Genomic DNA, 15,441 nt, shown 5'->3' with positions numbered 1-15,441 from the left:
CTAGTCACAGTTAAGGTATTCTTGCTCCTGGTAATGTGATAATATTTAACGTATGCCCCACTGTGAGGTGAAGAAAGGTTTGCCACCACCTGCCCACTGAGGGAACGTGTTAATCTCAGACCTGGATCTTCAGCTCAGGCAGCTTTCTTAACGTGACGCTGATTCACGGTAGCTGAGCTCCAATGCCAGGAGAGGGCCTTAGGATGGATTGCACAAGAGCTAACATGAGTCAACGAGTAAACTGGCCCTTACAGTCGGTCAGTTCTGAAACGGAAAGGTTGCCTCTCATACTGAACTGGTTTGCCTCTGATTCATCTGATGGGCAAGATTGTGCCTGCGTCTCATTGCTTCAGGAGTACGCACAGAGAGCCACCCAGAAATATGTTATCTATAATTTGCCAGTTGATCTAGATTTATATAACTCAGGTCTGTTGGGGATTTAAAGCTCCATTTGAGCTATTTTGTGCAAACTGCTGACTGGGGGAAAAAATGGAGTCAGCCTCATTTTCTGCTTTTCATAACAGTGAACTGCCTCCTGACAATTCATCGTGCTTTGGCTTTTCTTTTGCTATTATGATGGGGCTGACTTCAGATAAATGGTTGGCAATTTCGTAGAGCTGAGAAAATAAATCTGCAGAGGATATTTCAAGGTCATTTTAATAGGCTGTCTTCTGAAGCTCTGTCTTCAGTTTGTAACTATTCCCTAGCACAGCTAATGCTCTTCCCTGCCAAGTCAGTCTAAAAATGTTTTGTTCTTTTTTCTTCTTCTTAACATCAAAATGAAATATTATGGTGTGTGCATGCTAAGTTGCTTCAGTCGTGTCTGACTCTTTGTGACTCCATGGTCTGTAGCCCGCCAGGCTCCTCTGTCCTTGGGGGTTCTCTAGGCGAGAATATTGGAGTGGGTTGCCATGCCCTCCTCCAGGGGATCTTCCCAAACCCAGGGATCAAACCCGTATCTTATGTCTCCTGCATAGGCAAATGGGTTCTTTAACATTAGCATGACCTGGGAAGCCCAAACATTATAGTGGGGCACATCATATAGAACTTATCCTTTATGAAATATGCACATCTTATAAAATTTTCTCCAAAGAAATTATGTTTTCTACTGTGACTTTTGGGAATCCAAGAAGGATGAACACTTCTCACCTGAGCCATTGTTATGCTTAGATGAAATGAGCGAGATGAAATGTTTAATAATTCAAGTGATCCCCCTCTAAATTTTGTAGAAAAATACAATTAAAATTAGTGAAAATAGGAGTGAGAAAAAATGACCAAACATCAGGCATCCAGAGTGACCACGTACTCAGGTTTCTCTCTGAGGCTTTAGATCTGAGTTGGCGGTTTTAAATAACTCTTTAAGATTTGTAATAAATGGTGTTAGGAACTAATGAAGTGAATCATTTAAGGTAATATATATTGGAAGTCAATCTGTGTGTATGGTTAGAAAATCCATGATACTTCGCATTTTTTTTCTCTACCTCAGTGACCTGCAGAAAAAGATGGTAGCTTATGTTATTTTTGTCACTATGTTGGGATATCTTCCAGTTACCATAGTTCTTTGAGAAAGCAATAGTATTTAGATAACTTATAAGCACGTCAGAAAAAGACCTGTTTCTCTCTGTGCCATAGAAGGGTGATTATGACTAACTCCTCAGTGTCACACTTGTAATTCACCAACACAGACCCTAAACGTTCCCACCTCAGGGGAGCTTTGACCTGCCAAATGGAAACTCAAGGGAGCAATGTCATAATTTTGTTAGAATTTTGTTGATATTTCTGCTGCACTGTCCTCAAATGAAATACATATCATATTTACTGTTGGTTGTTTAAGGTGAAAAAGAACCTTTGGGTAAAATATTGTCTTGTTTCCCCAAACTTCCATTAACGTTCTTGCCATTTTCCTGTACAGGAATTTTAAATTCCTGCAGATGAACACTTAACTTAGCACGTGGGAGTTCTGCTCTTCATCCTGCAAGAGAATTATTAATCCTCCCAGGCCGTCATGACTTTTTAAGATTCCCAAGCTATACATGAGCATCTTGACCTACTGCAGTATTACTCACTGTTGAAATATCTCTGGCTGTAATATACTGCCTTTCTCTCCCTTAGCAAGTCTTTTGAAAAAGTATAACTGGAGGGTGAAGGCCTTTTCACAAGCAAAAGTTTTTAAGTTGTCTGTTAGATTCAAAACAAAGCTGTCTGTATTTCTAGCTTGGTCTGAATTGTACCTTCTTGACCAATTTATATTTTCCAATGCTTCAAATTTATAATTTCAAACCATCAAAAAAGTCTGTTCTGCCACCTGAGTCAACATCCTAATAATGGGGTGCCATTATGTGGGTGGCCTCAGTTGATTTTGGGAGCTGGTCACAAGTTTCAATAAGCTTAATAGGCTTCCCTATTGGCTCAGATGGTGAAGTATCAGCCTGTAATGCAGGAGACCCAAGAAGGAAGTGGCAACCCACTCCAGTATTCTTGCCTGGAAAACTCCATGGACAGAAGAGCCCGGCTGGCTACAGTCCATGGGGTCACAAAGAACTGGACACAACTGAGTGACTAATACTTAGTAAGCAACCTGTGGTCCTTTTTGACTTCTCGCGTTTTTGCATTAAAGGAAACAGAACTTTTTCCCAAGGTGGGAGGAGAATTACCCTTTAGCTGGGCGCCCAGCAGGGGGATGACACTTGCCAGTGAGTTTGTCCTTCTGGTCACAGTTGCCTGCCCCTCCCACACCCATGGTCTGTTCTTGTAGGGTGCCCATTCTCTCCCTCCCCCGCTTCACAACAAGACCCTAATTATGTTTTCCCCTGCAGTCAACATTTGCATGTTCTTGTCTGCATAATGTTTTGCTTATGGAATCAAAGGGACTTTTATCACTTGTTCATGACAAATAGTGTTCAAGTTAATTTACATCTGTCTTCGTGGAATCCTACGCTGCGTGACTGTGACTGGTACTGGGAATGCCATTCTTCTCTGCTTCTGAGGTTGTGGTATTAACCTCTTACAACACATCCTTTCTGTTACACCATAGGTAGGCAGTCTGTACAAACCAGATAGCTGCTGTCTGGTTTAAAATGTAGTTTTTAATTGTATCTAAGTCATGCACATACATGGTTTGAATAGTCCACACATACATGGCTTAAATAGTCAAACCATTCTGCAAAACATGTTGCAACAGTAGCAAGTCTGCTTTCCAGCAGTATTCTTTCTAACCTTTAACTGCTTCTTTTAGCATTTGCATTTCTATGACCACATAGCACTTCTACTTGGCTGTTTCTTGATGTTTCTGTTGGAGAGGTGTATTATGGATGCACTTTCTGCTGTGGGATACGAGGATTCTTTCACACCCCCCCACCCACCTGCAAAATCCTCTTCTTGGTCTGTGTTCTTTCATTTCATCAGTTTTAGCTAGACTCTTAATTAGGGGTTATATCATTGTGACCTGGTACATGGTCTTCAGGGCTAAACTATTATTTATGTTTCTGAACACCATTTTCACTTTGGATTAAATGAGTTTATAGTCAATGATTTTAGCTTTCTGTACCATAAAACTAGGCAGCACCACACTTTCCTTTGTTATGTAAATCTCTTCATATAAGCAGTTTTGGAATTCTAACAATGATATTTTATTGAAGGAATTCTAACTATGTATCACTTCATACTGTATGATTGTATTGGAAAACACTCTTCCATTCAGTTTGTTCTTTAGACCAGTTGTCTAGCTGTTAACAGTACAGCTTGAAATGTCCCTTTTCCTACTATCCTGAAAAGTACTGTTGTCTGTCTCTTAGATTTTTTTCTCTTTTTCCTGGGATCTCATAACTTAATAAGATTGTGAAATCATGAGTTACTCTCCTATTTTGGTGGAGTGTCTGTTTCAACTGCTTTTTAAAAAGAGTGAATGAGAAACATAATTTTTGAGGCCTTAAATGTTTTAATATATGTTTAATCTGCTGTTACGTAGCAATGGGGACAATAAAGGACAGAAATGGTATGGACCTAAAAGAAGCAGCAAATATCAATAAAAGGTGGCAAGAATACACAGAAGAACTATACAAAAAAGATTTTAATGATCCAGATAACCACAATGGTGTGATCTCTCACCTAGAGCCAGACATCCTGGAGTATGAAGTCAAATGGGCCTTAGGAAGCAACACTAGGAACAAAGCTAGTGGAGATGATGGAATTTCAGCTGAGCTATTTCGAATCCTCGAAGATGATGCTGTTAATGTACTGCCCTCAATATGCCAGCAAATGTGGAAAACTCAGCAGTGGCCACAGGACTGGAAAAGGTCAGTTTTCATTCCAATCCCAAAGAAAGGCAATGCCAAAGAATGTTCAAACTACCACACAATTGCACTCATCTCACACGCTAGTAAAGTAATGCTCAAAATTCTCCAAGCCAGGCTTCAACAGTACTTGAACTGAGAACTTCCAGATGTTCAACTGGATTTAGAAAAGGCAGAGGAACCAAAGATCAAATTGCCAGTATCTGCTGGATCATCAAAAAAGCAAGAGAGTTCCAGAAAAACATCTACTTCTGCTTTATTGACTATGCCAAAGCCTTTGACTGTGTAGATCACAACAAACTGTGGAAAATTCTTCAAGAGATGGGAATACCAGACCACCTGACCTGCCACTTGAGAAATCTGTATGCAGATCAGGAAGCAACAGTTAGAACTGGACATGGAACAATAGACTGGTTCCAAATTGGGAAAGGAGTACGTCAAGGCTGTATATTGTCACCCTGCTTATTTAACTTATATGCAGAGTACATCATGCAAAATGCCAGCCTGGATGAAGCACAAGCTAGGATCAAGACTGGTGGGAGAAATAACAATAACCTCAGATATGCAGATGACACCACTCTAATGGCAGAAAGCAAGAGGAGCTAAAAGAGCCTTTTGATGAAAGTGAGAGAAGAAAGTGAAAAATCTGGCTTAAAGTCAACGTTCAAAAAGTGAAGATCATGGCATCTGTTCCCATCACTTCATGGCAAATAGATGGGGAAACAATGGAAACTGTGACAGACTTTATTTTCTTGGGCTCCAAAATCATTGCAGATGGTGACTGCAGCCATGAAATTAAAAGACCCTTGCTTCTTGGAAGAAAAGTTATGACCAACCTAGACAGCATATTAAAAAGCAGAGACATTACTTTGCCAACAAAGGTCCATCTAGTCAAAGCTATGGTTTTTTTCAATAGTTCATGTATGGATGTGAGAGTTGGACTATAAAGAAAGCTGAGCACCAAAGAATGGATGCTTTTGAACTGTGGTGTTGAAGAAGACTCTTGAGAGTCCCTTGAACTGCAAGGAGATCAAAGTAGTCAATCCTAAATGAAATCAGTCCTGAATATTCATTGGAAGGACTGATGCTGAAGCTGAAGCTCCAGTACTTCGGCCACCTGAGGCAAAGAACTGACTCACTGGAAAAGACCCTAATGCTGGGAAAGACTGAAGGCAGGAAGAGAAGGGGACGACAGAGGATGAGATAGTTGGATGGCATCACCAATTCTATGGGCATGAGTTTGAGCAAGCTCCAGGAGCTGGTGATGGATAGAGAAGCCTGGCGTGCTCAGTCCATGGGGTCACAAAGAGTCAGACTTGCCTAAGCAACTGAACTCCACTGACCTATGTTTAATTAATAGTGTGACCAAACACTGGAATTCTGGGTTGAAAATTGTTTTTCCTTGGAATTTTGAAGGAATATCTTCTGGCTTTTGGTATTTCTGTTGGGCAATTCAAGGTTGTTCAGTTTCTTGATACCTTGTATGTGATTTGGTTTTTTGCGCTTGAAACTTCAGAGAGTTGCTTTATTCTGCAGTTTCACAGTAACGAATACTCCTTGTGGATCCACTTTCAGTCCTTGTGCTGTGTCCACAAATAGTCTTTCATTGGGAAACTCACATCTCCTTTAAAACTGAAATTTCTTGAAAGTTTTAAATCCTTCCCTTTTTAAGAAAATTATCTTTTTATTCACTTGTTTGGACATTTGACTAGTCTGCTCTTTTTCTTATCTTTATGCTTCTATTATGTAGGTGTTTGACTTTTCTGTCAGTTTCTAAGAGATACTCTCAGCTTTCTCTTTTAACTCTTCAATTGAGTTCTTAAGTTTTTCTATCATATTTTTCATTTCCAAGAACTATTTTTTATTCATGTAATGTTTCTTTTTTCCATAGCATTCTCTTCTCCTCCTCTTTCTTCCTTTAAAAAAAAAAAAACAAAACAGTTGCAATATCTACTTCTCTAAAGACATTTACGATAGAATATTCTGGGGGGATGTCATCCTTTGCCCCTTTTCCCCGTATGCCGACTCAGTCTTTGTAAGGGGGAAAGGGTGAAATTCTTTGAACTGAATGTTAGATCCTTTGTCTTATCTAGTCATTTTTTTTAACTCGTCATCTGACATCTAGTTTGTTACCTTCACTTTTTTTCAAGTGATCCTTACTTTGTTCAAGATTTTACTCCAAAGTGACCTTCCACAGAGAAGTCTCTCTATTAGAGAGACTCTAGAAGACTCTAGAAGTCTAGAAGTCTCTCTAGAGTATGCTGAGGAGAGAAAGTTACATAGTATCTGTATCCTTAAATCCTCTGAAATAATTCAGGGCATCTACAAAATTCAAACTGTTTTCGTAATAAAATACCAAGATAATATTTTCCCCTTTCACACATTCTCTCAGGAGTTTAACAGTGGTTTCAGGATGTGTGATACTGCAACAAATTGGACGCAGTACATTTGAGAATTTGTCTATCTGCCATTACTCCAGACTTTTAAAGAAATGCAAAAGTGTAAAACAGTGCCTGTCTTCTCACTAATATCTTTCATGTAATAAATAGTTTTAATTTTATTTCTATAAAATAAGTTTCCATGGATGTAATAATCCATAAACACAAGAGTTCTTTGGAAACTTTAGTACTTTTGAAGGTTGTCAAGGGGTCATGCAACCAGGAAGACGTTGTCAACGTCTTCTCTGAAGCTGGATTTATAAACATATAGCTCAGATATTTATTAAATATTTAAATATTCTGGAATAACTTATCTTGTTAAAAAAATATATATCCTTCCAGGAAGTAACAGGTGTTGGTGAGGATGTGGTTAAAGGAGAACCTTTGAACATCCTTGGTGGGAGTGTAAATTTGTGCAGCCACTATAAAAAACAGTATGGAGGTTCCTTTAAAAAATTAAAAATAGAACTACATATGACCCAGCAACTACACTTCTGGGTATTTATCTGAAGAAAATGAAAACACTAACTCAAAAAGATACATTCACCCCAGTGTTCACTGAAGCATTATTTATAATAGCTAAGATATAGAGACAACCTAAGTTTTCACTACTCAGCAATAAAGAGAAGGAAACCCTGTTGTTTGTGACAACATGGATGGATCTGGGAGGAATTATGTTAAGTGAAATAAGAAAGATGAATTCTATATGATCTCTATATGTGAAATCTTAACAATAAAAACAACAAAAAAGCTCATAGGTAACAGATTGATGGTTGCAGGAGAGGGTATGAAGAGGCGGGCCAATGGGCGAAAGTAGTATTCAGAAAGAACAAGCTTCCAACTGTAGAGTAAGTAATGAGAATGTAATGTACAGCCTGGTAACTACAGTTAATAATACTGTGTTGCATACTTGAAATAAGATCTTGAAAGTTCTCATTACAAGACAGAATATATGACTGTATATGGTGATGAATGTTAACTAGACTTAATGGTGATCATTTTGCAATATGTACAGATACCAAATCATTAAACTAATATCATATATCAATTGTATCTCAATTAAAAATTTTTTTAAAGAGGTACCCCTCTTTATTTCCTCCCTCCCAGTCTTTATTTTGTTTGTTTTTATATTCTCCCTTATTCTTAGATGATTCTCCCAGAGTCATTTTCTTTTTCTATCCTGGATAGAACAAATTTTTTAAACTTTTGATTGTTATATTTTATTTTTTATTAGAGAGTTAGAGTTAATAGTTACACTGGCCTACCCTATGAGTGATACAAATGATTGATCATCAACTTTTTAATGTGTTAAAGTGTGGCCCCATTTAGCGGAAATCAGTTGCTTAAATGAATATTTAAACAAGGGCTTTAACATGAAAAATTAGTGCAAAATCTTAATTGTCTTTCAACTTTTAAATAACCATGCTATCAAATAAAAACCAGTGAGCAAAGGAAATGTATGGTTGCATTTGGCAATATGATGTATAAGTAAAAGAACCATTGTATTATCTATTATTTTAGATGAAAAAGAGAAATTCGAACCCACAGTCTTCAGGGATACACTTGTCCAGGGGCTTAATGAAGCTGGTGATGACCTTGAAGCTGTAGCCAAGTTTCTGGACTCTACAGGCTCAAGATTAGATTATCGTCGCTATGCAGACACACTCTTCGATATCCTGGTGGCTGGCAGTATGCTTGGTAAGCCATATACTAGAGCATCTTATAGTATTATGTACTTTCAATTCTATTGAAATATTTTCTTATGAGACAGAATCTTTATAAGCTTTACATGCATGATAGTTGATTTAAAAAAAATACAAATGGGAGTCTGTAAAACTTTTACCTAGATTATGATTTGGAATGGTGTTGATGTGGCTGTGAAATGTTTGTTGGTTAAGAGAGGCATAGCACTGAGAACTTTTGTTGACAGACAACATGGTTGGCCACTTTGCTGTAGCTAAAAGCCAACTTTCCTATGTGTCCCTAATCTTTGAATGTTTCTGGAGTGGATTTAGGAGGGGTAATTTCTGCATTATAGTTGGGGATCGTCTAGATCAGGGGTCCTCAACCCCTAGTCTGTGGGAAAGTTGTCTTTCGTGAACCCAGTTCCTGGTGTCAGAGAGGTTGGAGACCACTTATCTAGATCATCGCAGTAGATTTAAGGGGCTTACCTAGTGGCTCAGACAATAAAGAATCTGCCTGCAAGTTAAATCCCAATTGCCATCGCACCTTTCTTTTTAGTCCCATCCACCCTTTTTTTTGGTACAATGAGCAGTGAGATTTAACTTTGTCAACAAGTTTAAAAAGAAGTTCCAGTGTTTCATTAAATATCATTTCATCAATCAATAATAAAATGCCTAAGAAATATAGTTTGTATTTAGTTTTTAAAAAATCCTCACAATTGTGAGTGTGTAACTAAAAGGATTAAAGATAGAAGTTTGGAAATTATTAAAAATAGGTAAAAAGCAAAATAAAAACTGTGTCTTACAGAGCAGGGGCATCAGGGGAAAAGGTTTCAGAATACTATTTAAGTGTCCTGGTGTGTTGATCTAAATGTTTATTAGGTATCACGACCACTCATTTTTCCTCTCATAGTTGTTCTTAGAACTTGGTTTTGGTAACTACTTCCTATGGTAATCGTAAATCACTGCAAGTGGTCAGATCCCCAGGTCAGTGGTTTTCAACCACCTGAAGGACAAATGCAAACATATGCAAGTGTTTTGGTTGTCACAAAGACGTGGGAGTGGAGGCCGGGTATGCCACCTACTCTGCTGTGCAAGGAACATTCTGTACAATCAAAAATTGCCCTGCACAGCATAGTGTAAGTGCCTTTCATTGAGAAATGTTGCTTAGGCCAACCTACTGTAAGACAGGGTATATACAACCTTTCTAGATAGTGCTGTGCTGTGCTTAGTCACTCAGTTGTGTGCGACTCTTTGCGACCCCATGGGCTGTAGCCTGCCAGCCTCCTCTGTCCATGGGGATTCTCCAGGCGAGAATCCTAGAGTGGGTTGCCATGCCCTCCTTCAGGGGATCTTCCCACCCAGGGACTGAACCCAGGTCTTCTGCCTTGCAGGTGAATTCTTTACCATCTGACCCACCAGGGAAGCCTATCTAGGTAAAGCTACCCTTTAATTCTTCACTCTGAGCTCTTATATCTATCTGTGCTGGTCCATGGCCCCATTGACTTCCAGACTCCTTTTTGATTTGAACTGCTGGCTTTCACTATGTGCCAAGTTTATTTTTATTGCTACTTTTTATGAAAATCTCATTATCGTTATAGGTAATTCAAGTCCATGTATAAAAGCACTTTGTAGTGTGCTCAAATCCCAATACTCAGAAATTGCTGTTGTTGTTCAGTCACTAAGTCATGTCCTACTTTTTGTGACCCCATGGACTACACTACACCAGGCTTCCTGTCCTTTATTATCTCCCAGAGTTTGCTGAAACTCATGTCCATTGATTTGGTGATGCCATCCAACCATCTTATCCTCTGTTGTACCCTTCTCCTTCTGCCTTCAACCTTTGCCAACATCAGGGTCTTTTCAAATGAGTCAGTTCTTCGCATCAGGTGGCCAAAGTTTTGAAGCTTCAGCTTCAGAATCAGTCCTTCCAGTGAATATTCAGGATTAATTTCCTTTAGGATTGACTGGTTTGATCTCCTTGCAGTCCAAGGGATTCTCAAGAGCCTGCTGTAGCCCCACAGTTCAAAAGCATCAGTTCTTCAGTGCTCAGCCTCCTTTGTGTTCCAGTTCTCACATCCATACATGACTACTGGAAAAACCATGGCTTTGACTAGATGGACCTTTGTCGGCAAAGTGACACCTCTGCTTCTTAATACACTGTCTAGGTTTGTCATCAAAAAGCAGAGGCATCACTTTGCCGACAAAGGTTTGTCATAGCTTTCCTTCCAAGGAGCAAGTGTCTTTTCATTTCATGGCTACAGTCACCATTAGCAATGATTTTGGAGCCCAAGAAAATAAAATCTGCTAGTTTTTCCCATCTGTTTACCATGAAATGATGAAGTGATGGGACCTGATGTCATGGTCTTAGTTTTTTGAATGTTGAGTTTCAAGCCAGCTTTTTCACTTTCCTCTTTCACTCTCATCAAGACACTCTTTAGTTCCTCTTCACTTTCTGCCATTAGAGTGGTATCATATGTATATCTGAGGTTGTTCATGTTTTTCCCAGTAATCTTGATTCCAGCTTATGCTTCATCCAGTCCAGCATTTTGCATGATGTACTCTGCATGTAAGTTAAATAAGCAGTGTGACAATGTACAGCCTTGATGTACTCCTTTCCCAATTTGGAAATAGTCTGCAGTTCCATGTCCAGTTCTAACTGTTGCTTCTTGGACTATATACAGGTTTCTCAGGAGACAGGTAAGGTGGTCTGATATTCCCATCTCTTTCTAAGAATTTTCCACAGTTTTTTGTGATCTACACTGTCAAAGGTTTTAGCGTAGTCAATGAAGCAGAAAGTAGATGTTTTAAAACAAGTATAATCACTGCAGATGGTGATTTTAGCCATGAAATTAAAAGACGCTTACTCCTTGGGAGGAAAGTTATGACCAACCTAGATAGTATATTAAAAAGCAGAGACATTACTTTGTCAACAAAGGTCCATCTAGTCAAGGCTATGGTTTTTCCAGTAGTCATGTATGGATATGAGAGTTGGACTGTAAAGAAAGCTGAGCACAGAAGAATTGATGCTTTTGAACTGTGGTGTTGGAGAAGACTCTTGAGAGTCCCTTGGACTGCAAGGAGATCCAACCAGTCCATCCTAAAGGAGATCAGTCCAGGGTGTTCATTGGAAGGACTGATGTTGAAGCTGAAACTCCAGTAATTTGGCCACCTGATGCGAAGAATTGACTCCTTTGAAAAGACCCTGATGCTGGGAAAGATTGAGGGCAGGAGGAGAAGAGGACAATAGAGGATGAGATGGTTGGATGGCATCACCAACTCAATGGACATGAGTTTGGGTAAACTCCGAGAGTAGGCAATGGACAGGGAGGCCTGGCGTGCTGTGGTTCATGGGGTCACAAAGAGTTGGACATGACTAAGCAACTGAACTGAGCTGAAGTGTGCTCAAATGCCAATACCCAGAGATAACTATTGTTAATATTTGGTTAATTCTTTTCTACAGATCTTCTTTACCTAAGTGCATAAACTTTTGAGGATGGGATGATATTATGCAAACACAATAACTCTCTCTGCTGTTTTGTATTTACTCTGCAGTATGTTGTTGTCTTTCTTACTATAATAAGTGTTACCTCAAACGATTCTGAAAAGAATGAAAACCATATTAAGAGTGAGATTGAACCTTTCCTGTTGTGATTATTGGCTTTTTCAATTTCCTTAACTATTATAAACTTTTACTGATACACTGGTAAATTGTGTGCAAGGAAAATCTTTGGTCAGTTTTGGTTCTTGTCAAAGTCACAAATGACTTCACCCGTCAATCTGGGGCACCCTTTTCAGCTCGTAGTACCTTCCTGGCAGCACTGTTGACCCTTTGATCATCCTTGAAGTGTTTCCCTTTCTTTCCTTTCATAGACCATTTAGACTCCCTACTCCCTCTCTCAGTGCCACTTCTCATATGGCTCAAGGTTTCCATATTTGCCACCTCACATATGTTCAAAGTTATATGCTTTGCATTGATTGTCTCAAGACTTCATTTACCATCTCCATAATGATGATCAGCAAATTTATAGGTACAGCCCATACTAGGATCACAAGGTCTGCAGCATCTTGCCTCTCTCTTACTCATAGAACTTAGAGTTCAAGGGGAGATTCCTTTACCACCACCTTCATTTTACAGACACACACATTGAGCGCTCTTTGTCAGTCTTTCCACTGTTAGGCTTTTTTCCTAATAAACCACATATGTTTGAAAAAAAGAATTCATGTTTTCACGCCACATTCATATGTCCAAAACAGCGTAGGACAAAATGTTTGGTACGGTGTATGAGCACAGTTAGTATAACCCCAGATATCTACCGAGGCCAGACCTATGATGTAATGAAAAAAGTTAGCCACATTATTTTTATATAAACATTTTGTTTGCTAATTTAGTATGTAAGAGTTTTCTTCACATTCACAAAAATATTTAGCTTCCACTGCTATTCTTGAGACAATAGTTATCTTGGCTTTTCAATTGTATACTTTGAAGAGGAGATACAAGAAACACCTTACTTTTCTTCTATTTCGAGAAAAACAGAAAATTTCACAAAATTTTTAGAAATGGCAATTAATACTTGGTCCCACTATTGGGGGAAAAAAAGCGAGGTGTGTTATTATTATTGTGTACACATATTATTAATGTGTAACAAATATTTTGTTTTGTAAGAGAATGCAGTTTTTAATTTTTACCTCTTTAAAGACTGTAGTTTCCAAATCAGACTTTTCAGTTGTATAACCTCTATCAGATAGGAATCATTAGTCCAGAGGTTTTAGAAGATTATCCTCTTAATAAAATTTTGTTCCCCTCCCCCCAAAACAAATTTGTTCTAGGTGGTTGTATTCATTATAAAGGGCTAATTGAATTGTGCATAAATTAATTGCATGAGAACAGACTCCTGAAGGAGCTGACTTTTCTAACAACGAATTTACTTATAAAACTGTAAGAAACAATTGGCTATTTGTGGCTCATCTCATCCAAAGGTATGAAATATGACTCAAATCAAAACACTAAAATATGGCCTGTACAAATATCTACTCAACAAATATTTGAGTGTATAGTAGTTATTAACCTAATTTGACTTGCTCAAATTTCCACCCTAATTCTGATGAAGTAAAATCAGAAAACAAAACTACCTAGTGTTCTGACTCTGGTCTTCTAATCAACCAATGTTTGTAATGGCCACCATTGAAACTTATAGGAGGAGCCTTTGAGCATGTGTGTATGAGTGTCTGACTTTTTGCAGCCTCATGGACTGTAGCTTGCCAGGCTCCTCTGTGTGTCCATGGGAGTTCCCAAGCAGGAATACTGGAATGGGTTGCAATTTCCTTTTCCAGGGGATCTTCTCAACCCAGGGATTGAACTTGCATCTCCTGCATTGGCAGGTGGGTTCTTTACCATTGTGCCACCTGGGAAGCCCTCTGAATGAGGAAACTTGAGTGGTAGAAAAAAGGCGTTCTTTTGTTCTAATCCATTTATTTGTCCATTTCTTCCATGATACTATATAGGGTATGGGGGCAAAGATGAGCAACAATAAAATACACTCTTTCCTAGCCAATGCAACTGCTGGTGATCAAATATAAATGACAAGGGGTCAGAGTGTATACTGATCAACACTGTGTGGATAACTGGGTTAGTGAGGAGGAAACATTCTTGATACCTACTGAAGTGGAAACCATCAAGATCTACTATAAAAGCCAGGTCTGGAGAGTACTAGTGCTGGTGAACTGGAGTCCAGCAAAATATTAGTAACAAACCTGGAAAGTGAACCATGTTCTGACGCGGGAAACATCAGGAACTACATTGAGAATAATCGAATTAAATTCACTGAGTAAATGTTATTGTTTAGCTATCGTGGTTAAGGATACACTTTGGCAAGAACCAGACTTACAGGGTCCAGTGAAGTCAAGTATGTAGATCAACAGTCCCATACCCTGTGGTAGGAATACACATTCGAATAGCCATTTTGCATTATCATAGAAGTATAAACAAGGGCGGTGCAGTGGTCAGGACTCTGCTTCCAGTGCAGGGAGCATGGGTTCAGTCCCTGGTTAGAAAGCTAAGATCCTGCATGCTACACAGCACAGCAAAAACACAAACCAAACCGTACAAACATCTTTTATAAGTGAATTAGTTTTTGGAAAAGTTAACTCCTTCACGAGTCTATTTGGATGCAATTAATTTATTCATAAGATTTAATTAGCCCTTCATAATAAACACAACCACTTGAACGCAATTTTTACTAAGGTGATAATCTTCTAAAAAACTCTGTATCTACACATGTACATCATTCTATGAACGTTTATGTGACACCTACTTTTACTGTTTTCCTAGATGTGCAAGAATTGATCTCTTGTACACATGCTCTTCTGATTTCAGTGCTGCCCTAATGGTCATTAACCGTTCTCTTACTAGCCCCTGGAGGGACACGCATAGATGACGGTGATAAGACCAAGATGACCAATCACTGTGTGTTTTCAGCAAATGAAGATCATGAAACCATCCGAAGCTATGCTCAGGTAGGGCCTGCCGCTGAGAGATTGTTGTGCTAAAAGGGAAACCTTTAAATAAGATTTAAGAACAGTTAAGATTCAGAAATTCTTCAGGTCACTTTTTTAATAGAAATGTTCAGTAGCTCTTAAACATATGGAGAGATACTTAACTGCACTCGTAATAAGACAGTGATCATTAAACTTCAGGAAGATAGAGCGTTTTTACCTTTCATCCATAAGAGACATGAGGAATCATAATTTCTGTTGGAATATAAGTTGGTCCCAGCTTTAGGGAGAGTGAAGTGAAGTCAAGTCAAGTCGCTCAGTCGTGTCCAACTCTTTGCGACCCCATGGACTGTAGCCTATCAGGCTCCTCCATCCATGGGATTTTCCGGGCAAGAGTGCTGGAGTGGATTGCCATTTCCTTCTCCAGGGGATCTCCCCGACCTAGGAATCAAACCCGGGTCTCCTGCATTGCGGGCAGACGCTTTACCGTCTGAGCCACCAGGGAAGTCGTTTAGCACTATCCTTCAAAACTAA

General features: G+C 39.0%; 1 protein-coding gene across 6 annotated transcripts in view; it reads left to right on the top strand.

Moving 5' to 3' along the window:
• BZW2 (basic leucine zipper and W2 domains 2) overlaps positions 1–15,441 on the top strand; it is a 62,249-nt gene that overhangs the window by 19,134 nt on the left and 27,674 nt on the right. For 4 of the 6 annotated variants that reach the window (XM_086397519.1, XM_086397523.1, XM_086397525.1 and 1 more), the window contains exons 3-4: positions 8,252–8,428; positions 14,825–14,928. In XM_086397519.1, the coding sequence (XP_086253645.1) occupies positions 8,252–8,428; positions 14,825–14,928 (281 nt within the window). Of the gene's footprint in view, positions 1–4,111; positions 4,296–8,251; positions 8,429–14,824; positions 14,929–15,441 lie in introns of all 6 variants that reach the window. The other 2 variants (XM_086397520.1, XM_086397521.1) reach the window with 1 other exon arrangement.

Source organism: Bos grunniens, chromosome 4, assembly GCF_055505025.1.
Source record: "Bos grunniens cultivar Pamir isolate PY7600 chromosome 4, Bosgru_T2T1.0, whole genome shotgun sequence".
Taxonomy (NCBI): Eukaryota; Metazoa; Chordata; class Mammalia; order Artiodactyla; family Bovidae; genus Bos; species Bos grunniens.
The sequence above is the reverse complement of the archived record's forward strand: the minus strand, read 5'-3'. Positions and strand labels throughout refer to the sequence as shown.